General features: G+C 39.3%; 1 protein-coding gene across 1 annotated transcript; it reads left to right on the top strand.

Moving 5' to 3' along the window:
- Nucleotides 1-338: 338 nt before the first annotated feature.
- On the top strand, nt 339-26,451 carry LEMD3 (LEM domain containing 3). The gene is made up of 13 exons (XM_042468921.1): nt 339-1,624; nt 8,258-8,292; nt 8,894-8,957; nt 12,149-12,216; nt 14,101-14,180; nt 14,570-14,718; nt 15,821-15,922; nt 16,708-16,810; nt 16,995-17,173; nt 22,146-22,227; nt 23,877-23,982; nt 24,071-24,149; nt 24,345-26,451. Exons 1-13 carry the CDS (start codon nt 382-384, stop codon nt 24,506-24,508), a joined length of 2,454 nt encoding a protein of 817 aa, XP_042324855.1. The 5' UTR covers nt 339-381; the 3' UTR covers nt 24,509-26,451.
- Nucleotides 26,452-27,038: the final 587 nt, after the last annotated feature.

Genomic DNA, 27,038 nt, shown 5'->3' with positions numbered 1-27,038 from the left:
AGCTGTTCTTGTGCTGATTATTGATGTTTTTATTATCGTTTTCATTGTCATTACTATCATTACTTATTATTCTTATTATCGTTACTATTGTCGTTATTTTTTATCGTTACTGTAGCTCCTTCTGCTTATTATTATTATTATTATTATTATCATCATCATTCCTATTGGAGGGAGGCCCTCTTTCCCCTCAAATGGCGGACCTCCCTCCGTCCCTCCCGAACTCCAACTGAAGCCGGGGAACCGGAATTCCCTGGTTGGCGCCTTTCTCCCTTGGCCCTTGGGAGGAGAGGGGCGGGGCGAAGGGCGAGGGGCGTGGCCAATCTGGGCGCGTGGGTCGGAAGCATCAGCGTCGTCGTCGTCGTCGTCGTCGTCGGGCGCAAAATGGCGGCGGCCGCGGCGGCGCAGCTGTCTGACGAGGCTCTCTTCTCGGAGCTGCGGCGGCTGGGCTTCTCGCCGGGCCCCGTGACGGAGAGCACCCGCCCGGTCTACCTCAAGAAGCTGAAGAAGCTGCGGGAGGAGGAGAGGGCCAGCAAGACCCGGAACAGCCACAGCAATAACCCTTCCGCCGCCGCTGCTGCTGCTGCCGCCGCCTTCGTCCCTCCCAGGCTGGCTGCCGGGACCTCCCCTTCGGAGAGAGGCAAGGTCCTGCTAGGCTTCAGCTCGGACGAGTCGGACGCCGAGGGCAGCCCGCTTGGGAGCCGCAGGGCGGAGCGCTTGGCCTCGCGCAGGGAAGCCAGGCCTTTGGCGTCGCCGCCGCCTCCTTCCTCCTCCGCCTTGGCTCAGTCTCGGAGGAAGCCCCACGCCTGGTGGGGGGCTCGAAGGGAACAGCAGCAGCAGGAGGAGGAGGAGGAGGAGGAGGAAGAAGAAGGAGGCCTAGAAGCCGGGAAGCAGCACTGCAAGGCCCGGGCGGTGAACGGGAACCGCTTCCTCGGCGCCTCTCGCAGGGAGGAATACTCAGACTCCGAGGACGAGGAGGAAGATGAGGAAGAGGAGCGGCTGCTGGGGCGCCACTGCTTGGCCAGGAAGGGCAAGGCCCCTGGCTCCATGGAGGAGGGACAGGTCTCCTTAAACAGGGCCAGAGGACGAAGCATGGAAGAGGAAGAGGAGGGTGTCGTTTTGGGGCGCCCCACAGCCATCGATGGGGAGTACCTCCTAGGGCCCCGCTTCCGACAGGGCTCTTCCAGGAAGAGCCTTCCTCCTCCGCTCCTGCTCCCTGACAGGGACGGAGGCAAGGCGAGGGACGCTTTGGCCCCCCGCAAGAAGACGACCAACAACCACATCTTCGGTAGCGGCTTCAGCCCCGAGCCCAGGATATATGCGGCCGCCAACAGTTTCCCTGCCCCGGCTCCTGCCTCCTCCTCCTCCTCCAGGGTCAACCACTCCTCCAACCACACGGGTCCCAACCACGCTTACCTGAAGGACGCCTACAAGCCGAAGCTGGCTGAGCCAGAGGAGGACCTGCTCCAGCAGTTCAAGAGGGAAGAGGTCTCCACCATCGGAGGCTTCAGCGCTCACTACCTGTCCATGTTCCTCTTGACGGCGGCCTGTTTGTTCTTCCTGATACTGGGACTCACGTATCTAAGGATGAGGGGGTCTGGAGCGGCGGAGGGTGTGGGAGGCAATGGTACGTATTGGGGCATGAGGTCAAGGCCCCTCCGCATGTTGTGTGACAGCTAACTAAGGGGTTGTATATCCCACTGTACACACCATTTCCTAGCCGCATCAGGGCTGCAGCAACAGCACGCTGCAGCCGTGATTCAACCTTTCAAGGGCGCAGAAAGGAGCTGCAAAAAGCAACCCCATTTTGTGCCCTTGAAAGAGTGCCATAGCCACAGCGGCACGGCTATATGGAGGTCCTTCAGCACTGCATCTTATGGACGCAGTGTCGGAAGAGCACCACAACACCATGTGGAGTGGGATGCAGCATCAGGGCATCCTGGATGTGGAGTTGGGTGTGCATCGTGAGGACGCTACGCCCCGACTCCACCTCCATGCTGGCCTTAATGGCCAGTGTGTACAGGGCCAAAGTGGAGAAGAGATGTGATATGATAGCCCTGTTTTAAGTATTTGAAGGGTTGTCACGTTGAGGATGGAGCAAGCTTGTTTTCTGCTGCTCCAGAGAATAGGACCCGGAGCAATGGATGCAAGCTCCAGGAAAAGAGATTCCACCTCAACATTAGGAGGAACTTCCTGACAGTAAGAGCTATTTGACAGTGGAAAACAGTCCCTCAGATTGTAGTGGACTCTCCTTCCCTGGAGGTCTTTAAACAGATGCTGGAGGCTGTTTGGACTCTGAGTGTGAGTTCCTGCATGACAGGAGATTGGACTGGATGGTCCCTGTGTCCCTTCCAACTCTATGATTTTATAGCTCCTGAAAGTGTGTCACAGGTGGTAAGAGCCAGAAAGCTTCACTTGTGCCATTTGCTAATTATCATCTCTAACTTTCTTTTTCAGTGTGCCTGCACCAATTAGTGTGCCTGCTGTCTGCAGATTTGAGGCTTCACAGATGGCAAGCCCTGGTTTTTGCAATGGGCACGGATACCAAGGGCCCACTGTATATAGGAATTAGACCAAGCAAGTGTCCAGAAGCTTATGCTACAGCTTCTATATAGTTAGTCTCAAAGGTGCTGTAGTTGCCTCTTCATGGGTCTTTTTATCTACAGATTCAAGCATCTGTGGCTTGAAAATATTCCAAAAAAGTATAAATTCCAAATAGCAAACCTTGATTTTCCATTTTATATAAGCGACAGCATTTTTACTATCCCATTGTATTTAATGGGACATGAGCATCCACGGATTTTGTTATCCATGGGGGGGTCCTGAAACCAAACCCCAGCATATAACAAGGGCCCATTGTACAAGATCCCCTTGTATACTGATATTTCAGACTAACACGGCTATGTCTCTGATTTCTTCTATACAATCATAGTTTTCTGTTTTACAAGGGAAGTAGGAACAACTTTGAACTATTTGAGGCCTTCTTTTTCCATATTTAATAATCTGTAGCCAAATTTATTTAGTTTTCTCTAACTAAGCCTTAAGTTTCGTTGAAACACTTCAGCATTTTAATTTTGCATCCTTTAGTAGAGATGAAGGCTTTGGCCAAGAGGTAGTGCGCCTGGCAGTGGTAGAGAACAATGTGTGTCAGAACTGTTGGGCCTTAGAACCACAGACTAATAGATTTGGAAGGGATCACAAGGGCTGTGTAGTGCAGCCTCCTGTCATGTAGGAATAGAAAACTAAAGCACTCCAGAAAGATGACCACCAGCCTCTGTTTAGAGACCTCCAAAGTAGAGAGTCCACTGCTCCATAGCAATCTGTTCCACTGTTAAACAGCTCTTACTGAAGTCTTTCTGATTTATAAATGGAAACTTGATCCAAAGCTTGTGACCTGTAGCCTAGTGATGGATCTTGGGTGGGGGTGGGGGATCTGAATAAAACCTTGAAGAACAGTCTGATATTCACTCCAGTACATGGTTTGTGCTACTGGAGGTTGCTTCACGCATTCCAAAATTCACATGTGGAAGAAAAGTTTATTTCAGAATCAATGAATTCCTCAGTGTCGATTATTATGTAATAATACCTTCTGAGCCTCTGAATATTGTGCAGCATGTTGATTCCTAGAGGGAAGTTCTTCCAGCATTGGAGTCTGCAATGTACGAAGTGACATAGCAACTTCTGTTCAGTTTCAGATATATTCTTCCTGAAAATTTTGGAATGATCTTAAAATGCAGTTTCACATTACTTTTTACCACTAGTAACGTTGCAGTGTGTTCTTACAGTTGAAGAGAGGGACTACTGGTGAAAAGAAGCAAAACTTCTGCTTAAGGGAATATGAATTTGAAAATGGAAGTTCCTGACCAATAGTTTACAGTTCTATCAAAAAGTTTTTTGTTGTTAACACCTTAAACATAAATGCACACTGCCTTTTAATACAGGAGGAACATAAAGGTTTCTTGAAGGCCTGAGACCACACACACACACACCCTCAGTAAGGAGGAATTTATTGTAGACCATTTAACATGGAGCTCAGTAACATTAATAACCTAATTCCTATTTGAAAATCTCCCTTCCCCATTGTTGATGGTTCTTTGATTTTTGTGGTATTGTTAATATTTGTATAATGTCCCTTTCCTGGTAACATGATGACTCTTCCTTATAGTACATAATAGTTTTGTAGCTTATGAAAACATTCTATTTACTATGAAAGCACAGATGAAAGAAATTTCACCTTGAACTCCTTGTGAGTTGGGGTGGGATAGGATGGGAATCATGTGGCCATTCAGATGTTGTTGGACTGCAAGTCTTAGCAACCTTAGCCAGTATAACCTGTGGTAATAAGTGTTATGTTGTCCAAGAACATTTTGAGGACCACATGATTCCCACCTCTACTTAGATAAATAAATACTTACTAAGATTTTCTAAAATATAGCATCACATTATATGTTTATCTCCAGCTAATGTTTGATCCCTTGCTTATTATGATATAATTGCCTTCTGAAGTACAGCGGATCCTTGTTATACGCTGGGATTTGGTTCCAAGATCCCCCGTGTATAACAAAATCCGTGTATGCTCAAGTCCCATTAAATATAATGACATAGCAAAATGGTGTCCCTTATAAAAAATGGATAATCAAGGTAAATTTATACTTTTTTGGAACATTTTCAAATTGTGTATGCTTGAATAAGTGTATAAAAAATCTGTGTATAAGAAGGGCCGACTGTATTATGTCTAAAATTAATAGAGTCAGAGTGGGAAGAGATCCCAAGGGCCATTCAGTCCAGTCCCCTGCCATGCAGGAGCACACACTCAAAGCACCCCTGGCAGATGGCCATCCAGCCTCTGTTTAAAAAAGGAGACTCCATACACTCTGAGGGAGGTGTTCCACTGTAGAATAGCTCTTACTGTTAAGATAGTAATGATCAGACCTGTGTTGTTTTTTCAAAAGTCATCACCTCTGATGCATCCTGAGGTTCAAGAGCTCCAGAGTTTGCACTTGGTTGATCAGTGGTCTAGCATATGAATATTGCATATCCAGATTGCCAAGTCCACACACACAGAGAGAGATGTTTCCTCCTTATTTACATGCAAGATAATTATCATAGATGTTAGTTCATGAATAAAGTTGTCTAATATATGAAACAACCAAAGAAAGCATACTAGGAAAATATTACAATTTTACTGTAAGTACATATATCACTGGTCCATCTTTATTAATAAGATGCAGGTCATATTTTGAAAGCTGCATTGCTCTTTCTATTTTTCCCTCCCAGGGCTGAAGAACCTTGGCCCTCCAGATGTTTTGAACCACAGATGCTTTAATTTCTTACTGTTGTTCATGGTATTTGAGGCTTATGCAAGCTGATGTACAAAATATTTCATGGATGCAAAGATTCTCTTCCCGTATTTTTGTAATTATTACATTGTCAGATTTTACAAGTTCTTTCCAGAAGTTCTTATTATTATAGAAAGTTGGTGAAGAAAAGATTGTTTCTTGTTGCTAATTTTAAAATACACTAGTGTGCAAGATTAGGAAACTCAACGTGGAAGATCAGAAAATAGTGTGCAAGATTAGGAAACTCAGAAATTTTTCAATTCCAGAAATTGAACGATGAGGTACAGTGGTACCTCGGGATACCAAATACCCAGGTTACGAAATTTTCGGGATACGAAAAAATCCCATAGGAAATCATTGTTCCGGGTTATGAATGTTTTTTCGGGATACGAAGAAAATTTTTGGTGCTTTTTTCGGCTTTTTCGCACGAAACGCGGCTTTTCCCCATTAGCGCCTATGGCAATTCGGCTTACGAAGGCTTTTCGGGTTACGAAAGCGGCCGCAGAACGAATTAATTTCGTAACCCGAGGCACCACTGTATTTGTGTCTTATAACTTCTGGCAATACAGATGTTGAGTATGAAACTTCTGTCAAATCTGTATTCTCTTCAGAGGAAAAAGAAATATGTATTGTACTTCTAAAACTATGGCCCGTTCCGGATGGGTATAAAGTATGCACAGAGCGCGTACAAAATGGCAGCGCCCTTCCACACGGCCGCCGCCATCTTGATGTAGCGGGCGCATAGTGTCCACACGTTGCACCCCAGAAGTGACGCTGCGAGTGCGCAACTAGCATCTCGCGGCGCCACTTCTGGGGCGCAAAAAGAAGCACCCTTTTCGAGCTTCTTTTTGCCGCGTCTGGGAATCGCGCGGTTTGGCTGCTGCGGTTCCTGGACACGGCAACCGACAGCGCCGGCAGACCACCGCTTTTAGGCGGTCTGTAACGCGCCTACGAGATGTAATAAAGTAGTTCACTGGGAAGAACCTGTGTTTTATATGTAGAAGGTTCTGGGTTTGTTGCTTGGCATCTCCAGGTAGAATTGGGCAGTACTGTATTGAAGGGCCAACCTTCCCCATCTTGGTGTTCTCCCAGGTGAGGTGGATTTCAACTCCCCTCGTCTCCCAGCTTGATGATGATGACGGTTGGGAATAATAGTTGTAGTCCACATCATGAAGTTATACCTAAAAATTGTATTGTATAGTCCATACATTGTATTGTCCAGATTTATGCATAATGCTAAATCATTACCAGGCAGACAATGAATTATGGGCTGCTTTCTCATTGCATGTCCATGCCCTCCAGTTTAGCAAAGGGAGCTTAGTCCTTTAAACCAGTTTCCTGTGCTTTATAAAATAGAAAACTTTGATTCTGGTGGTGATTTATTTATATAGTTCCATGTGCTTTACATGAGCAGCTCAATGATTTCATTCAGATATAACATTTCCAAAGCCCTGATGGACATCATGGTGTTGTCCAGATGTTTTGGATTACAGCTTCTGTGATCTCTAACCATTGCTCTTGCTCGATAAGACTTACAGGAGTTGTACTCAAAAGACACGGAGTTAACCAGACAGTAATTTTCCATTACTTCAGCAGACCAAGGTTAGAGTATTCACCGAAAATTTGTTTTGCTGTTTGGGATGTCATATGGGATCAAGCCAAGTATCAGCAAGAGCAGTGAGCTCTAGCATAGGGCTTAAGAATGTAGACTGTTGTTTTCCTGAGTCAGACCAGTAGTGTCATTCATTGGAAATGGATTCTCAGAGTTTGTGGAAGGGATCTTTTATTGCTCTGTCTGGAGATGTTTGAGATTAAACGTAGAATGCATGCAAAGCATTTATTCCTTCCTACTAAGCTATGATTCATGCCTTAGTAGTTTGAAGGACTGGAAGTGTTGACATCCAATGTGTGATCCTTCACTGAATCCTGTTGTAATCGGTGGCATTTAATGCTTAGGGTGGTTTCTTGGGTGCAGTTTCTCATGTTACTGAGCAAACGCAGATTAATTTATATTTACTATACAGCTGGAAGTATCTTTGCATGAAATACTCAATTTTTTTAGCATTTAATAATAATAATAATAATAATAATAATAATAGTTATTTTTTATCCCACTTTTCCAACTTTGATCAAAGCGGCGTACAGATTTAGATAAAAAATACATCAATATCACAATAACAACAATTTAACCGTTTTATTTTTAGTATGTTTTTCATGTCCTCCAGCCAAAGCTAGGAGTTTTAGGACCACATTTTAAAGTGGATTTCTGTGCAGTACCTACTAAAATATCCATACAAATGTAAATCAGAGATGAGTAGACTTCTGGTTTCCAGGAGCTCATTATGTTTTTTACAGAAATTACAGTTTATATAACCCAGAGAAGGCAGAAGAAAAATAGGAAGATCTCTAAGTTGAACTTGATTTGACAACAGTTAGCAACAGCAATACATCCACCAATTCAAGTTGATTACAAAATAGTTCCTCAGGGAAGGCATATACCTTGGTAGAATTAGGCAACTTTGCCTCTGAGCATGTGACTCATTCATTTTGGAGCTAGCCAGACAGTAACTTTACATTACTTCAGCAGGTGTCAAAAATGAGGTTGCAGTCTTGTCACATGTCACATCTTGTTCTCCTTCATCTTGGCCAGCTTTCTTAATTACAGAATTTTATTTTATTTTATTGTGCAGGCTGGAGCATTTTTTTCCAACAATTGATATTGAAATTTTTACAGGTCTGCCACATATTAGAGATTTACCAATAGATCACAACTTACATTCTCCCAAAACCAGGTTTAACTATACGGGTTGGATTTAACTTGATAGCTTGATAGTTTAATTTTTTTTGATAACTTCTGATTTTGATTGATTTCAGCATTAAAATGATGTTAAAATTGAATTTCTTCTTTTTTCCATTAATAGGTAAAAATCTGTCCATTGGGAACCTTGATGTAAAAGTAAGTATATATTTAAAAGCTTTGTTAAGGTTCTTAAGTTCTGACCATCACTTTCTGATATTCCAATTAAGTTGGTTATTGGCCTTTTTAAAATATTAGGTAGATTTTCTATTGGAAATTTGTTCATGGTGTGCTTGACACCTGCTATTGGAAGAATTTATCTTCTCTCCAAAATTTAATTGGCTTTGAGAAATTCTTGTTGTGTGGGTCTCTGAAAAGTGGTTTATTTTAAAAGTGGGCTTGAATCACTTGTATACAGAGCATAGAATGATTGGTTGCACAACTGAAGGAGAGGTTGTGTTCTTTTGCCTTTGATAAAACAGGTTCATTTACTCTGGAAAATGTATCAGTTTTAGCTGTTGAACTGAGAAATGTTTAAACACATTGTGCTGCATTTTTTCACACCCTTTATTATTTGTTTTGGCTAGATAAATAAGTATTTCTTGCCTATGAATGGTGTTTCTTAAAAATTATAATGCTTTACCTCATAATGTGTGGTGACTCTAAGAAACTAATAAATTACGATTTTTAATTATATCAATTTTTTAAAATTCAAACACATTTATAACAAGATTTGCTGACTGGCTTCTTAATATTCCAGGCAAACGAAACCATTCTCATGAATAGCTTATATATACTTCATGATAAACTGGCACAGATATCAGGTAAGTCTTTAAAAGTAATATTAATCTACTGTATATCATAATACACACATGCTAAATAAACAAGAAATTTCTGGTAATGGTCAAATTTTAAAGATTATTTTTCCTGGGATGAACAGGTATTAGAACAATTACTCTTCCACGTGTTGATAATAAAGTAGTTCCTGTGTTGAAAGATTTGTTCAAATAGAAATGGTGAAACATTTTGTTGACTAAATTGAAAAATACTTAAATATTAAATAAAAATGAAATACTGTTGTATTAATTAAGCAAAGTTACTACTTAAGCCAGAAATCTTATACTCATCTGTGTTGGTCTATTTAGCAAAAAAAAAAAAAAATTACAACATGATGATAACTTTAGAAAGGACCAAGTAAACGCTAATTTACTTTCCAATTCACTGGCATGCTTCATCAGGCAGCATGCTAAAATCAAATGTTACCTTCACTCTGGTGGAACACACATTTATGAGTATGTAATCACATCTATATACTTTAGGTGTTCTTGGGATGAAATAGGCATGTTTGATAGTATCTTGCTTCCCAAATGAAGCATTGAGCTTTGGAACTGTGTAGTGTCAAAGTGTCATGTGCACAAAGAATTACACCAGATATAATGCTGTGGTGTATTGAAAAGCCTATTTTCCTTCAATTTGGGTTTATGATTTTGAGCAACATAAACATTAGTTTAAGAGCCAGTGTTGTTTAGTAGTTTGAATTAGGACCCTGGGAGGCAACTCACTGGGTGATATTGGGCAAATCATATTATCTCAGCCTCAGAGGAAGAAAAAGGCATAGGTTTGGAGTGTACATCCCCCATTTATACATATTTTGGTTTTGATTGTCACAATGGCATGATAGGACCCTCAAAAAGCTCTGGTCTTGAAACGATGAGGTGGCAACCCAGGGGATGCTGTACTGGAGGTGTGGGTGACCACATAACACAGTCTGGAATCTTGTATTCCTCTGCCTTCTGATGCTGTTGCTTTATGTAGATTGTTTTGCCTTGCTGTATGGTAGGACTGGCACTTCATAAGATCTATAGAGATTGTGGTTTCATGAGATTTTGCCATTTGTTTTTCATTTCTTTGAGTAGATTTTCCTCTTATATTGTAAGAACTTTTACTCTTGCTTGTGGGCGGATAGAGAGAATATAACATATATTGGTTTCCTTCCCATCAGGAGGCATTGCACATTGGAATCCATATTAAAAGTACTTACTGTGAGTTATTGTATGCTAAGTCTCAAACCTTTAACCCTAAATGCACAATTGTAGTTCTAACAGTTTCACTAACTTCTTATAGAAGAGGCAAGGTTATAAAAAAGAAATACTTCACAGAGTACATAGCTAAACTGTTGAATTCATTCTACATGATGTAATGATGACTTGAATCATTTTCAGAGGAGATTAGATAAATTTGTAGAGGTTAGGACTGTTTGTGTTCACATTGAAATGTAAGGAGTGCATCATATGTAAAAGCTATGGCTTGGATATTAAAATAATGAAATTAGGGCAGTTCAGTGAAGGAAAATTTCCCATTCTCCTCTACCTGCAGCCATTCCACTTTAAAAAAAAGTGGGGGGGTTGATGGCCAATCTTGAACAGTCCTTTGAAGAAAAGCCTCTCAAAAGCTTCTTGGTAGCCTGTCTTGGGGTCCATGTACTGAATCTACACTGTGGAAATAATGCAGTTTGACAGCACTTTCAGTGCTGTCTCTTCCTCCTATAGAATCCTGGGATTTGTAGTATTACAAAATCTTTAGCCTTTTCTGCCGAAGAGTGCTGATGCCTCACCAAACTACAACTCCCAGGATTTTGTAGGCTGGAGCCATGGTGGTTAAAGTGATGTTAAATTACATTATTTATGCAATGTACAATACATGCACCCAGAGACAGCACGTTGATGCTTCAGCTTGCTAGGCAATTGTCAGCTCAGTTGGAAAATGGAAGAGACAGAGGGTGCTTCTACACTACAGAAATAAAGCAGTTTGACACCACTTTAACTTCCATGACTCCATGCTAAAGAATCCTAGATATTATACTTCTATGAGGCACCAGCATAGGATGGAACTACAATCCTTAAAAAAGTGGTGTCAATCTGCATTATTTCTAAAGTGTAGATGCACCCTTGAGCAATGTAGTGTGGGATGTGGAGGGTGGGATAAAGGAGGAGACGTTTTCTTTAGTGAACCTCCTTAAGTTAACTTGCTCTGGGATTCAAGTCTGATTTTGGATTATTCTCCCAGCAGTTGTCTGTGCCTCATCTGATATGGTTCAGGAGAGCCTTCTAACTTTCCCAGAAGGATTTTTAGGGGACTGCAGAGGGTAGTAAACTTTCCTCTGTGAACTTCCTTTTGTTATAATCCACATCTATTTATTCACAGTATCATTGGTGGCTAGATGTTACTGATTAATCTAAAACCTATGGGATGTGGAACATGATGCTCAGGCTATAGTCCTCTATACTTACTTATCTGAGAGTAAGCCACATTGGATTCAGTGGTTGTTCCTTCTAAGTAGACATACATAGTTGGACTGTCAACTGCTGGTAGCAGTGTCCATGGATTATGTATACACTTGTTGTTGTCTGCCTTCAAGTCACTTCCAATTTATGATGATCCTAAGGCAAGCCTCTCATGGGGTTTTCTTGGTGAGATTTGTTCAGGGAGGTTTGCCTTTTCCTCCCTCTGAGGCTGAGAGAGTGTAACTTGCCCAAGGTCATCCAGTGGGTTTCCATGGCCAAGCAGAGAATTATAGAGTTGCTGTAGATATTTAGAGAGACCATATTTTTTCATATGTGGATAAGTGAAACCATGGGTACCTGTCCTGCAGATATGGAGGTCATACTATATGTATATAGAGAGGGTAAATTTACTTACATAGTACAGTGTGCCCTTCTTTTACGTGGGGGATCCATTCTGGACGCCCCCCCCGCGTAAACGAGATTGTGCATATGCTCGTGCGTGCGGCAGTGCATGCGCCATGGGTGCATGTGTCATTGTTTCTTCTGGCGCGTGGAAAGCAGCGTATAATATGCCTGCGTATGACGCAGGCGCACTGTACAAACTGACAATTAATACTGTATCCAAAGTGTATATTCTTTAGTTGCTTAACAGTGATTTTACTCTTGCGTACGTGTACTTGAAACAAAGAAACTGTTAATACATAAAGATAATACAGATTTAATTCTCCTAGGTGACCATGAATGTGGCAACTCTGTCAAGAAAGGGCTTTCCATCCAGGAGGCGGCTTCATATTTAAAAGTAAGCAAACATTCATAATTTTTAAATTTTAGGATTATCTGTGGTAGATCCCCTTTTGACCTAATGTTTCAAAGTTTTACTTGGTCATTCAAGTTCCAGAAAATTGGATCTCTCTAGGTAATGCATTTATTGTATACAATAATAATTTATTTCTCAACCGCCTTTCCCCATGGATCAAGGCGGGGAACAGTAACAGATTAAAATACAACACATAACATCAGTTAAAACACATAAACCAATTAAAACACATAACTTCAGTTTAAAAGGATTATAATACTAGTACATATTAAAGCAACCCATCCATAGTTTAAAATTCCTAATTTAAAAATAATCTTGAACAGACCCCCCTGACAGAGACTAATGTGGTTTTAAGTTCAGACAATGTATTCAGCTGTCAAATCTCTTCCAACAGGTTGTTCTACAGACTATACAGTGGTACCCCGGGTTACGAAAATAATTCGTTCCGCCGCCGCGTTCGTAACCCGAAATCCTTTGTAAGCCGAAAAAGCCATAGGCGCTAATGGGGAAAAGCCGCAATTTCGTGCGAAATAGCGCCAAAAAGCACCAAAAAATTTTTCGTAACCCGAAAAAACCTTCGTAACCCGGAACAGTTTTTTCCTATTGATTTTTTTCGTATCCCGGGAATTTCGTAAGGCGGTGCTTTCGTATCCCGGGGTACCACTGTATATGCATTAACTCTTATTATTATGCTTTATTTATATAGCACTGTAGATTTACACGGCACTGTACACTACTTACTAGATGTATTACAATTTATTAATTTTGTATTAGAAAAAAATCTTTGACATTTGTAGGGATATATTCTATTATGTCACATCCCTGCAATGTGGAATTCAGCTGTTTCTTGATACTACAATAAAAATAGGTCTTTCTCACACTTTATTTTTCTTTCAATCTTCCTGTTCCTCCTTTATGACATGCATGGCTTCGTTACTGTGTTTGCCAGTTTGATTCAGTGTAACAGTTGAGTATTAAAAAAAAGTCAGGATTGTTTTGGATGCACTTACACCAAGTAAGAAGATGCTGTTTGCTGCACACAGAATTGAAATACTGTACAGCTGTCCCTCCGTATCCATGGATTCCTTATCCACAGACTGAACCATCCATAGCTTTAAAAGTTTTTTAAAAATAAAAATTGCAAAAAGCAAACTTTGATTTTGCCATTTTATATATGGGATCCCTTTTTACTATGACATTGTATTTAATGGGACTTGAGCATCCACCTTGATTTTGGTATCCAAGGGGTGTCCTGGAACCAGACCCAAGTGGATACCAAGGGCCCACTGTAGATCCCTGCCACAGTGGTTTACAGTCTGATATATATGGCACAAGATAGAGAACAAGAAAACAAGCTCATTCATAATCAGAGTATGATTATCTGATAGATGCCAGTTGACAGAATCTGTTCAGAAGAGATGAGCTCAGAGGCATTTGATCAAGCCAGGCTGATCCAGAAGGACGGGCCTTTCCCCCAGCCCCTTTAGGCAGCTGCCAGGTGCAATACACATATAAATGTAATGCCACTTTTGTAGAACTGGTAAGTTCTGACTGTGTTAATACATAAGCATTGGCTATAGGTACGAAAATGTGATACTGATAAACATATACTGAGCTTTCTGAATAAATTTGGTTGCTTGTGCTTGTTTCTATTATTTATGTTGAGTGAGAAATGGTATAAAAACATTCAAGGCTATGGTTCAGTGTTGTGGTTTATTTTTAGAATATTATGGATGATACTTTTACAGTTTCATAGTACTTGTTTGTTTTGACAGTGAACTTGCAAGAACCTGTCACCACTGAACCTTTGGAGGGGAGAGACCCTTAGTCATCTTTGTATTGATTTAGTTTCCATTTTGCTTCTAGGGTTTAGGTGCAGAATATGAAAATGTCTTCAACAAATCCTTGGAATGGATTCTAAGTAGTGGGGAAGATGTTGGCATAAAGTAAGTTATTTTATTTCATGCTCTCATCTTTTTACACAGAAGCTTAATTTCATCCCTTCAAATGGTAGTAGCTTGGAGGATTCTAAACAAGTATTGGTTTCGTTTGCTGCCTTCTGTCTCATGCATTACTTTACTCTACATAACTTTATATTTTTGTGTAGTTTTCTGTAATGTCTGAATTGGTGCATTAGTTCACAAAGCATAGTTGGAAAATTACTTTGCACTTCTGTTTGATTGATTTTGAGGACAAATACTTAAAACTGATTAGTATATTACAGCAGAGTATGGTTGGTAGTAAACAAATAAATTGGGAATGCTTAGAGATCAGGAAGAAGTGCATATTTGTATGACTCATTCATGACAGTTGGAATATTTTTTGTTTTTAATAGGTGTATTGGCCACAGTTCAGATGAGGAGCCTATAACCAATTCAACTGATATAAAATACCTAATATCAACTAGGCCACAGATGTCTTTTACATGTCGTTTTCGTCGTGCATTTATTACGGTGACATGTAGATCATTAATTCTGCTTTTAGGTGAGTTTTTTGTTTTTGTTATTTATGACAGCTTGTTTTGTGTTTATTGATTCCACTGAAGAGTTTGATTAATATTGAGCACTTAAGGTTTTGTTATTTTTTTCCCTAGTAGATTAAAAGAAGAGGAAATTCACAAACATTTTATAAAAATCATAGTATAATGGATATGGAATTTGGTTAGTGACATTGAAATGCTTTTAATGCAAGGATAGTCCGCATCTGCACTTAACATACAAGACCATGGCTCAGTGAAGTACAGTGGGCCCTTGGTACCCATTGAGGTTTGCTTTCAGGACCTCATGGATACCAAAATCCATGGATGCTCAAGTCCCATTAAATATAATGACATAGTAAAATAGTGTTTCTTATATAAATGGCAAAACCAAACTTTTGCATTTTGGAGAGTGTGTGTGTGTGTGTGTGTGTGTATGTATGTATGTATATGTATGTGTTTACACACACACACACACACACGCCGTGGATAATTCAATCCATGGATTAAAAAATCCATGGATGTGGAGGGCTGACTATTTGGTGCTCAGTAAAAAGGTACCAGATGCTCCAGTGGCATCTTCCTTAACCAGTCAGCCAGATGTGTTGAACTTCAGTTCTCACAGTTATTCACCACTCACCATCTTGGTTGAGGCTTTTGGTTGGTTGGTGAGTTTCTTTTTTTAAAATTTATTCATTACATTCACATTCCATCTTTCTGTCCAGAAGAGTTCAAGACAGATAAAGAGGTGATTAGAGTAGTATGACCCTCTGCAACAAGTTTACAGTTAAAACTATCTGGAGGGTGCAAAGTTGGGGAAGCCTGTTTACTATCCTTGCAACTTGTATAAATAATGGATATTGTCTACATAGTTTAATGAAATTTTTATATAAATTTAGTATCTAAAAATAAACTTTATAAAAATACTAAAAATAAAAACAATCAATATTCTGATAAAAGTAATGGATGTCTTGGAATATTTAATGATATCTTGTAATATTTGTTTCCATTCCTCTGAAACAACTTTAGAACATTTAAATTTTTTGGAGAGGCATGTGTAAGATATTTGTACTTCCTAAACAGCCTTTGATTTTATACCATTTTGCACAGTTGTAGGAATGATTTGGGGAGTATTCAGGTATATGAAGTATCGGTGGTCTAAAGAAGAAGAGGAGACCAGACAGATGTATGATATGGTTGTAAAAATTATAGGTAAGTTTTTGGTAAAACTTTACTTTATTTGGAACTGTGGTTTTCCTATTTCTTCTCTATCACAGCTAAAAGGAGATTTTAAACTTTTGCCTCTGTTTTCACTGAACTCCAATATATGGTTGCATCTAACTCATAAATTAGCTAGTCTTAATAATGGTTTCTTTTTTAATAAATCATAGTTAAAATTAGTCTAAGTTTGGGCATAATGATCGTGGTAGTTATAAGTGAATATCTGATTTTTGCTTTTCCAAGGAAGGGAAAGCTAATGAGCCAATGGTGAAAAATAATAAATTAATTTTATCTAAATAGTTTGTTGACGTCCAGTCAACAGAACTTACATTATTTTCAGTTTGTATGTCGAGGAATTAATGATTTTAAGAGCACAATAAATTGAGAAAATTTCCTTTTAGCAAATCTGTGATTCATTTCTTCTAATGTTTCTTAATTTTCTTCATATTGAAGTATTAGTGATATGGGTATGATGGGATGCTATGGGAGTAGGAGCAGACAGAGTGAAAAAAGAATGAGGCTTCTGAAAATGTGGATTATTGCAGCTACTATTCTTCTTTGTTGTCCCTTTAAGTAACAATAAAGCTATTCTTCATATTTTGCATGAACAACTATGCACTTTGTTTCCTTTGCTTATCAGAAGCGTGTTTATCTACACTTCTTGCTTGCAAGAATATTGTTGTTTGCACTATCCTTACGTACGCTTCATTGGCTTTGTATATATAATTGATTCCAGCTTGATTTTCCCTGTAGTTAACATAATGCAATACTTTCAGATGTTTTAAGAACCCACAGTGAAGCATGTCAGGAAAACAAAGACTTGCAGCCCTACATGCCTATTCCCCATGTCCGAGATTCTTTGATTCCACCTCAAGACAGGTGCGTACAAATATATATAGTTGCTATGTTAGATATACTGAGGAACTCAAATATTCACTTTAATTGCCAGTCTTTGGTATAACAAATACAATGCTGTTTATACTTGTTGCAGTCAGATAAGTAATTATGTTTCAATAACTCTAATTCTCTTCCTCCCCCTCCTCCTCCCGGCTTTATATATTAGGAAAAAAATGAAGAAAGTATGGAGTAGAGCTGTTGATTTCCTTGCTGCTAATGAATCTAGAGTTCGCACTGAAACACGAAGAATAGGTGGTGCTGACTTTCTGGTTTGGAGATGGATACAGCCATCTGCATCATGTGATAAAATGCTGGTCATACCATCTAAAGTATGGCAAGGACAAGGTATACAGCAGTTGTTTTGTTCTTCGTGAGATATATGTTTTCCTTGTAATCTGTATATATGACTAACTGAAGGGCATATATTGTTCTAAAACATATTTTGTTTATCCAGATTTGTTGTTATCATCTAAGTTTTAGTCAACAAATATATTTTTACAACCTTTTCTCACTGAAAATGTTTCTTGGAATACTTGCAGTTACATTTATGTGTAGTAATGGAATTATTTAATTTTGTTGGGTGGTTTAGGCATAATATTTGTTTTAAAGTCTACTTAGTCTGTATCTCTAATTAGTGGCCTCCCATTTTATATTCATCTATATAATGTGGTAAGGGAATATCCCACATCTTCTACTTAGAGTGAAGCAAAACAGATTTACAGCATATGCCAGAAACAAGTCTTCATAATCTGTTGTATGTTAGTCATCTTTTCCTAGCATTAGTTCAGCCTTAGGCAAGAACAACAGCAGCTGTTTTTGCCAGCTATGGGACCTTTAAGTGACAGTTTTGACAGAATGACATAGTATGACTGTCTTGCAGTCTCTCATCAGCAGTTCTGTGATTGAAAAATTCCAGTTCCTGAGCTAAAATGAATTGCAATGTATTTAAGCAGCAGGTAGTTTGAGCTGAACACCCAGATTATTCACCAAATGTAGGCATCTAAGACTGAAACTATATGTGATGGTGGCAGACCTGTTTGGACTTGACTGCGACCAAAGGAACAGTCTCAAGAATTTGATCAGGAGGGCTTTAAACTGAGTTTTGTGGGGGAGGGAGACAATATTAAGGAAGGCAAAAGGGCTGGAGAAAATAGTCAAACTGTCATAGAGGAAACAAGACAAATAGTGCAAGGACCCAACAGGGAGGCAAAAAAACATGCACAGGTAGGAAGTAAAAGGGACCCATGGTCTGCAATGTCTCTACACTAATGCACAGAAACAAGCAGGATGAACTCGAACTCCTAGTACAACAAAGCAAACATGTTGTAATAGGCATCACTGAAACCTAGTGGGATGAGTCTCATAAGCGGAATGTAGAAATAGAGGGGTATAACTTTTTAAAGAGAAATAGGCCAAACAGGAAAGGAGGAGGAATAGCACTATCTGTCAGAGATATTTACACCAGTGAAGAGATCCAGGACATCAATACTGGCAGCCAGGTGGAGAACATCTGGATAAAAATTAAAGGGGAGGGAAACAACAAGGATGTTATGGTGGGAGTCTACTACAGACCCCCCAGTCAGATTGAGGAATTGGATGATGCCTTTCTAGAGTAGATGACTACACACTCAGAAAGGAGAGATGTAGTGATGGGTGACTTCAACTATCCTGATATTTGCTGGAATTCAAATTCAGCAAAATCCTCAAGGTCTAGCAAATTCCTCACTTGTCTCGAAGACAATTTCATTGTCCAAAAGGTGAAAGAGGAAACATGGGGGTCAGCTATTTTAGATCTGATCCTAACCAACCAGGATGACTTGTTTAATGGGGTGCAAGTGGAGGGATCATTAGGTGGAAGTGACCATGTTCTCTTGGAGTTTGTTATACAGTAGAAAAGAGAAGCCAGGCATAGTCAGACACACGGATTTCAGTAAACTTAGAGAAGTATTGCGGGTGATCTCGTGGTCAGAAATACTAAAAGAGAAGGGGGTTCAGGATGGATGGGAGTTTCTCAAAAGGGAGATACTGAAGGCACAATTTCAAACGGTTTCAGTAAGAAAGAAAAATGGGAGGTGTCTCCAAGAAACCAGGATGGATGACTAAGGAACTTTCAACTGAGCTAAATTTTAAATGGAACATGTATAAGAAATGGAAAAAGGGGGAAATCACAAAAAAGGAATTCAAAGAAATAGCAGGCATATGTAGGGGTAAACTCAGAAAAGCTAAAGCGCAGAATGAACTCAGACTTGCTAGAGAGGTTAAAAACAATAAAAAGGGCTTTTTTGGATATGTCCGCAGGAAAAGGAAGAAGGAGGAAATGGTAGGGCCACTACATGGAGAAGATGGCAAAATGCTAACAGGGGTCAGAGAAAAGGCAGAATTACTCAACATTTTCTTTGCCTCAGTCTTCTCAGAAAAGGAAAAGGGTGCTCAACCTGAAGATAATGGAGCAGAGGACAGAATAGGGGAATTTCAGCACAGAATAAGAAAAGAGAGAGTACAGGAATGTCTTGTTAATCTAAATGAATTTAAGTCTTCAGGACCAGATGAACTATATCCAAGGGTATTAAAAGAACTGGCAAATGTAACATTGGAGCCATTGGCAATAATCTTTGAGAACTCTTGGAGAACAGGAGAAGTCCCAGCAGACTGGAGGAGGGCAAACGTTGTCCCCATCTTCAAAAAGGGAAAAAAAGAGGATCCCAACAATAATCGTCCAATTAGTCTGACATCAATACCAGGAAAGATTCTAGAGCAGATCATTAAACAGAGAGTCTGTGAATATCTAGATGGCAATTTCGTAATCACAAAAAATCAAAATGGGTTTCAGAGAAACAAGTCATGCCAGACAAATCTGATCTCTTTCTTTGATAAAATTACCAGCTTGGTAGATGAAGGGAATGCTGTGGATATAGTATATCTTGATTTCAGTAAGGTCTTTGACAAGGTTTCCCATGACATTCTTGCAAACAAGCTTGTAAAATGTGGGCTAGACAAGGCAACTGTTACATGGATTTGTAATTGGTGGACTGACCAAAGCCAAAGGGTGCTCAACAATGACTCCTTTTCATCCTGGAGAGAAGTGACCAGTGTGCCACAGGGTTCTGTCCTGGGCCCAGTGCTATTCAGTATCTTTATCAATGACTTGAATGACAGAATTGGGGGCATATTCATAAAATTTGCAGATGACACCAAATTAGGAGGAATAGCTAATACCCCAAAGGACAGGATCAAAATTTAAAATGACCTGAATAGACCAGAAAGGTGGGCCAAAGCTAACAAAATGAAATTCAACACCGAGAAATGTAAGGTACTGCACTTAGGGCGGAAAAATAAAATGCACAGATATAGGATGGGGGACACCTGGCTGAACGAGACTACATGTGAAAGGGATCTAGGAGTCCAAGTGGACCACAAGTTGAACATGAGTCAACAGTGTGATGCGGCAGCTAAAAAGGCCAATGCAATTTTAGGCTGCATCAATAAAAGTATAGTGTCTAGATAAAGAGAAGTAATAGTTCCACTATATTCTGCTTTGGTCAGGCCCCACCTGGAATATTGTGTCCAGTTCTGGACACCCCAATTCAAAAAGCACATTGAGAAACGAGCGTGTCCAAAGGAGGGCGACTATAATGGCAAAGGGTCTGGAAACCATGTCCTATGAGGAACGACTTAGGGAGCTGGGGATGTTTAGCCTGGAGAAAAGAAGGTTAAGAAGTGATATGATAGCCCTGTTTAAATATTTGAAGGGATGTCATATTGAGGAGGGAGCAAGCTTGTTTTCTGCTGCTCCAGAGAACAGGACCCGGAACAATGGATGCAAGCTACAGGAAAAGAGATTCCACCTGAACATTAGGAGGAACTTCCTGACAGTAAGGGCTGCTCAACAGTGGAACAAACTCCCTCGGAGTGTAGTGGAGTCTCCTTCCTTCGAGGTCTTTAAACAGAGGCTGGATGGCCATCTGTCGGGGATGCTTTGATTTAGTTTTCCTGCATGGCAGAATGGGGTTGGTCTGGATGGCCCTTGTGGTCTCTTCCAATCTATGAGAACTGACCCTTCCACCTGCTCTAATGTGTTTTCTTTCATGTTCTTGCTTTCTCCCAAGTTCTCTTCTGAAGTATTAGAGCTTCATTGAAAGTAGTTTATGTTGTAGTCCTTTCTGTGCTGCAGAAAAGCGTGTTATGAGAGTGAGACCAAAAAGATTTTCATTGCTGGCTAGCCAGTGACATTTGTTTTATTTTGGCGGGTTACACACCGCCATTTAGTACATAATGAATACCTACTAGGGTTAGGAAGGGGCTGTGCTTCCGCACCCCCTAACACTAGTACGTATTCTGTACGTACAATATGGCGGCGGCCGTTCTACATGGCCACCCCATATTTACGTATCGGAAGCTGTGCGTCTGCACGTGTCGCGGCGTCTATGACGTCGCGAGTCCGCCCCTGGCACCTCGTGACGTCATAGAGGCGCCGCTTAAAGAAGCTCCATTTTGGAGCTTCTTTTTCGGTCCGTGTGGGAGCCGCGCAGTGTGGCTGCTGCGGCTCCCGCATGGAGCAAGCGGCGGCAGCGGCAGACTGCCGCAAAGCGGTGGTCTGTAACCCGCCAATGAGATGGGTTGTTTCACTTGCCAAGTGTAAGTGAAAGAAGCCACTGTGTGTGCTGCAGCCACATAGGATATGGATGATAAAAGTACACAACTGTTCAATTAAATATACAACAGTGCATTCTGAGAGCATAAATAAAAACACAGTTGTGCATGTAAATGTACACTTTCCACATTTATAAAAAAATGCAGTAACCTAGGTGTAACAGACATAGGTAGTAACAGGTACAGTATTAAAGTAGAAGTGAACAGATTGAGTATTCCTTATCTAAAATACTTGGGACCAGAAGTGTTCCATAGTTCAGATGTCTTTGGATTCTGGTATATATACCTGTATACATAAATAATGAGATATTCTGCAAATGGGACCCAAGTCTAAACACAAAATTCATTTATTTCATATATACCTTATACACAAAGCTTTCAGGTAATTTTACATAACATTTAAAATAATTTTGTGCATGAAATGAAGTCTGTGTACATTAAAATATCAGAAAACAAATGTGTTATTGTCTCAGCCATCCATGAAAGACATTTTGGTTTTTGGAGTATTTCTAATGTCAGAATTCGAGATGAGGGAGGCTCAATCTGTACTATTGTTGCATGATGCATAAAGCATACTTTATAACGGAAACTGACCATTGTTAAAGCATTTGAAATAGAATGACCTATTACTAATTAAACATTTCTATCTTTTTAAAAATCTTGGTAGCATTTCACTTGGACAGAAGAAACTCACCACCAAATAGTTTGACACCTTGCTTAAAGATACGCAATATGTTTGATCCAGTCATGTAAGTGTGCTTTTTTCATTCACTTCAAATAGAAAACATTAATTTTATATATTGTGTCTAGATGCTAAAGACGTTAAGAGGGTACTGCTCTGTTCTGCCATAGAGTTCTGACACCGGGTAGCTGGGAAAGTAGGGCAGAACAGAGTTACTTTTCAATATTTTTGATTTATTTTTAGTTATATAACTCCACATTCATGATGGTTTCTTTCTTTAGGTAGCCCATATATCTTTCCCAAGCACTTTATTCTGACTTTCCCACTTCTAGTATTTAGCTAGAAACCATTGTAAAGGAAGCGTAAGGGTCTTTCTTCTGATTCAGGCTTGTCACTTTATATATGTATATATGTGTTCACTGGATTAAATGAGTAACAAATTCAGACTAGCCCTCCAGCCTCAAAAGCGTTTTTTTGCGTAACGCTCAAGCACTGCAGATTCACATCCCTGACTGTACAAGAGATGTGCTCTTGGTACTATAGGAGTTAATCCCTGTTTTTTCATAACTGTTATTGCACATAGCCTAGTAAAATGAATTGGGGTTGTTGCTTTGCTATGTTCATCCCTGCAAACCTCTGGCTCCCAGCTCATTCAGCTTGAATTTAGAACAGGTGCTTGGTATACATTGTGGTCTGGTTCCAGGAGCCCCCCATGGATATCAGTATTCATGAATCCTCAAGTCCCATTCATTATACAATGCCATAGTAAAATGGTGTTTGTTACTTAAAATGGCAAAATCAAGGTTTGCTTTTTGTAATTTTTTTGGGGGGAGCAATGTTTTCAAGCAGTGGATGTTTGAATCTGTAGATATGGAGAGCTGATTATATTTCAAGTTCATCAGTCTTGGCAGAAGAAATGTGTGTTGTATGCTTGGGTACTTCTATTCTGAGTACTAATGGCATCGAACACAGGAATTACTCTAGCAATATTTTCATTCTAATGTGTTTGTCCTTTCCAAACATAAACATATACAGCTTTATATTGAATGTTATTGTTGGTTCCTTTAGCCCATGTTATTTACTCTGATTGGAAATGGTTTTTCAAGGACAGAGATTGAGAGCTTTCCCAACTCTGCATCCTGAACTGTATCACTGGAGGTGGTTTGGATTAAACCTATGAGCTTTGGCACCTGCATGTTTTCCCCAGCTCTTCAGGTATATAGTGTTACTTTGAAAGAGCAGTGATACTTTCTTTTCATACCTGAAGAATATAGAGGGCCTTTACTGGCATTAGCAGTTTTTAAAAGCAGCTTTTTTGCATTATTGAGAGAAGATGCTTTGCATTAGGAGAAAACATTTTTGATAAAACAATTTTTAAAAGAGATGTGCATTTTTTCCATTACTTGACACACGTCAAACATTTTATTTTTATCTTCTTAATATAAACTCATTTCATTGAAATAATGTTCAAAGATATTTGCAGACCCATAATCCCTTAGCTGGAAGACACTACCACTCCTTCACATCCCATGTATCCTATTCTCTGACACAGCCTATTTGAGTTTACAGTCCCAGGGCCGGTCTTAAATTCAATGTATGTGCCTAGAGAATTGTTTATTACTAGTGTGTGCCTTTGTAATTTTGAGTGATTTAACCTTTTTTTTTAGCCAAAATAAGTTGAATCTTTGACATGTTTATTTTATATGTATGCTTTAGGGAAATAGGTGATCATTGGCACTTGGCAATTCAAGAAGCAATCTTGGAAAAATGCAGTGATAATGAGGGAATTGTTCACATAGCAGTGGACAAAAATTCACGTGAGGTAAAAAAAGATGGACTTAAAACAGTAAAAATTCTATTTACTTCACTTCCTTGTTACATCAGATTCATAGTTTTATTTCTTCCTTCAGGGTTGTGTGTATGTGAAGTGTTTGTCTCCAGAATATGCTGGAAAGGCTTTTAAAGCATTACATGGATCTTGGTTTGACGGTAAGAAGTTTTGATTTACAAAAAATCAGGTGGTTGGTGTTGGCTGGCACTACATCAATATGAATAGCAAGATGGCTAATTTTTTAGAAAAAATATTGCAGTAGTAGTTTTTGAAACATGTTTAAGTGTAAATCTGTGGATAGGATGCTGTTTTAAAAGCAAAATATTAATCTATTGAATTATACTTCACTACAGGTAAACTCGTAACAGTAAAATATCTACGACTAGATCGATATCATCATCGTTTCCCCCAGGCTGTTAGTTGCAATGTTCCATTGAAACCATCAAATACACACATGAACTCAATGTCACATCTTCGTCTGCGGACAGGCACAACTAATTCTCAGGGAAACTCCTGAGGCATTTTATTGTTATTAGAACTGTTGACCTACAGCAGGAACATTTCCTGACTGGCCCTGTCTTCCACTTTTAGTACTTTTATATGTAACATTTTCATTAAACAATGTTCAAGGAGTCACTTTTTAAATGATGTCTGAGCAATGAGGCAGTAGTACTGAGTTAAAAGAACAATTCCTCTATAAAGTATTTTGGAGCTCAAAACAAACCAACACATTATGTTTTGCATGGCAGATATTGAATTTATTGAACATTTTCAGATGTGGCTGTATTTTTGCACCAAAAGTGTTTGATAACAGTCTAAAAGCATGGAGATGTACTGTATTTCCATAGTTCCCTGTGAAATAATCTTGTGGGTATTTTGTAACAAAACCACCTACAGTTTCTGATGGAAAGTGAGTAGAAGTGTTAGTTTCTGTCTGGTTTTGGGTTTCTGTTGCTATAAAAGCTTCATCTGTCTCAGCCTAGGGATGGGGAAGAAATGTTTTGTTAGTGGCTGCAGAGGGAAAACCAACTGAATGCAGATGTACCTGTTTTGTATATAAATTTAGATGGTGGTGGTGGCATCAGCAAAGGTAATCTTGTTTTGTGAGGATGTCTGCATCAAAGCAGTGAATAAGCTTCCTATTTTATTCATAACCTAATGTTTTATATATTTTGGCTGTACCATTACATAAAGGCCAAACACCTTGAAGTATTAGATTACAAGTTAAATATCTTTTATAGGTTTTATATTAAAGTATATGGTTATGATTTTTGTGTGAATGGTCTGTAACTGTGATAATGGATTTGAAATTATGTGAGCAATAAAGAAGCAGTTGGCAGGTACTCAAAAACTTGGTGAAAAGTTATTCATTACAAAAGGAAGACATTGGCAATGTACCACTGGAAAATATTTTCCTGTATGGTTTTGCTATCTAAATATGTATAAAACTAAAGCAGAAAAAATGCACGTATTTTGGAAACAAAATATTGATTGTAAGAGCTTAGATATGCAGTAAAATTACTGAACAGTTGTGTGTGATCTTAAATGTGTGCATTGTTTACACCTAAAACTGCAAAATTATTGAAAATTATTAGCTGAAAATACAAAATAATTGGTTACAACAATTCCTGCTGAAGCAGCATAATTTATCAATCCAGCTAGATAAGGAAGAGATGGGAAATCAACCAGTTTAAGATAAATTTACTTAAAACCCACTTTTATAGTAGATAATGATCTGCAGCATGAACTTGCACAAATAATGCACGTTTCTTATGGTTAAGTGAACATGATGCACACTTCTGTAATGGAAAATCCTTACCTTTGTGCCTTACCTTTGTGCTTTTTTTTTTTTTTTTGTGGGCAACATGTTTAACAATGGACTTTTTCTTATCTGGAAAAACCTTAGTCAGTTTTATGTCCTGGATGCTAACAAACAAGTATGTGTAATATAATCAACCATGCAGAATTCTACTCACGAAGAACAAGTACATATTTTTGAAAAGTGAGTAGATTGTCGCGTCTGGTAGATTTTTCATGAGATTTACTACATACATATACAAATATGTACAATATACATGTATATGTATTTATATGTATATAATCAGATTTTGCTGTATTTGTGCATCATAGTGATTTATTGATCTGATCGTAATAACCATCTTGTGACCTGTTGCAAGTGTGAATGTAAAATTTAGTTGTGGCAGTTTAAAAGGTTGCCTTTTGATGCAGATGCATCTTTCTTGCTTCTAAACTGTTTGTAAACACTGTACATTTATTATGGTAATCTGTACTATTATGCAGCTTATTTTACCTTTAAAATGTTGACCAATATTCCTCCCTGCAAGACAGATGGGAATGTGTATAATACCTTGGACATTTGAGAAACCAGATGTTTGTAATTTGTCCTGTAAAAAGACAAAAGTGAAACAAAACTAATTAAAGATTTATTAGGGCTTTTTATATGTGTGTCAGTTTTTCTAGACCTTTCAAAATCTGGGGAACACAACAGCTTTAGCATCCATCTTTTGGAGTGTTGTCAGAAAGGCACTGAAGAGCACGCAAAGTCACAGTAGATCACATCCCAAAACTTTCCATTCCCTCAGCATAATATACTCAACTATAAGTTAACCTCATATATAAGTTGAGGTCAGGTTTGGGGGCCAAAATTCTAGATTTTTATATGATCCATGGATAAATCGGGGGTAACACTGTGGGGCATGTAACTGGATGTAAAGAATGAAGCAAAGAAAATGGCAACCACATTAATAGTGATTATAGCCGTTAAATTTAATGTGATTTGCCTGGTTTTAACCCAGAAAAACTATCAAACACACAAATGTCTTTTTCACATCCTCAAAACCCAATTCCTCTTGGTACTTCTTTGGGGGGAAGGGCTAAAGAGTTGCCATATCCACCATTTTCCCATCCAAGTATTCAAATAAAAGTGGTGCCACAGCAGAGAGACTAGAGAGGATTTGTGCTGCTTTTAGGTGCTTCTGGGATGGAATAAACACCTTTTGTCACTGTGCAGTAAAGAGAATGGTTTC

The sequence above is a fragment of the Sceloporus undulatus genome, chromosome 5 (genome assembly GCF_019175285.1).
Source record: "Sceloporus undulatus isolate JIND9_A2432 ecotype Alabama chromosome 5, SceUnd_v1.1, whole genome shotgun sequence".
In the NCBI taxonomy this organism is placed as follows: Eukaryota; Metazoa; Chordata; class Lepidosauria; order Squamata; family Phrynosomatidae; genus Sceloporus; species Sceloporus undulatus.
Note: the sequence above shows the minus strand (reverse complement) of the source record. Positions and strands in the feature narration are given on the sequence as shown.

Excerpts from the sequence above, each read along its gene's own strand:
- LEMD3 (XM_042468921.1), top strand. The coding sequence starts at position 382 with ATGGCGGCGGCCGCGGCGGCGCAGCTGTCTGACGAGGCTCTCTTCTCG. Across the intron at positions 1,625-8,257 it reads GGAGGGTGTGGGAGGCAATG|GTAAAAATCTGTCCATTGGG; the intron begins GTACGTATTGGG and ends TTCCATTAATAG. Across the intron at positions 15,923-16,707 it reads TATGGTTGTAAAAATTATAG|ATGTTTTAAGAACCCACAGT; the intron begins GTAAGTTTTTGG and ends CAATACTTTCAG.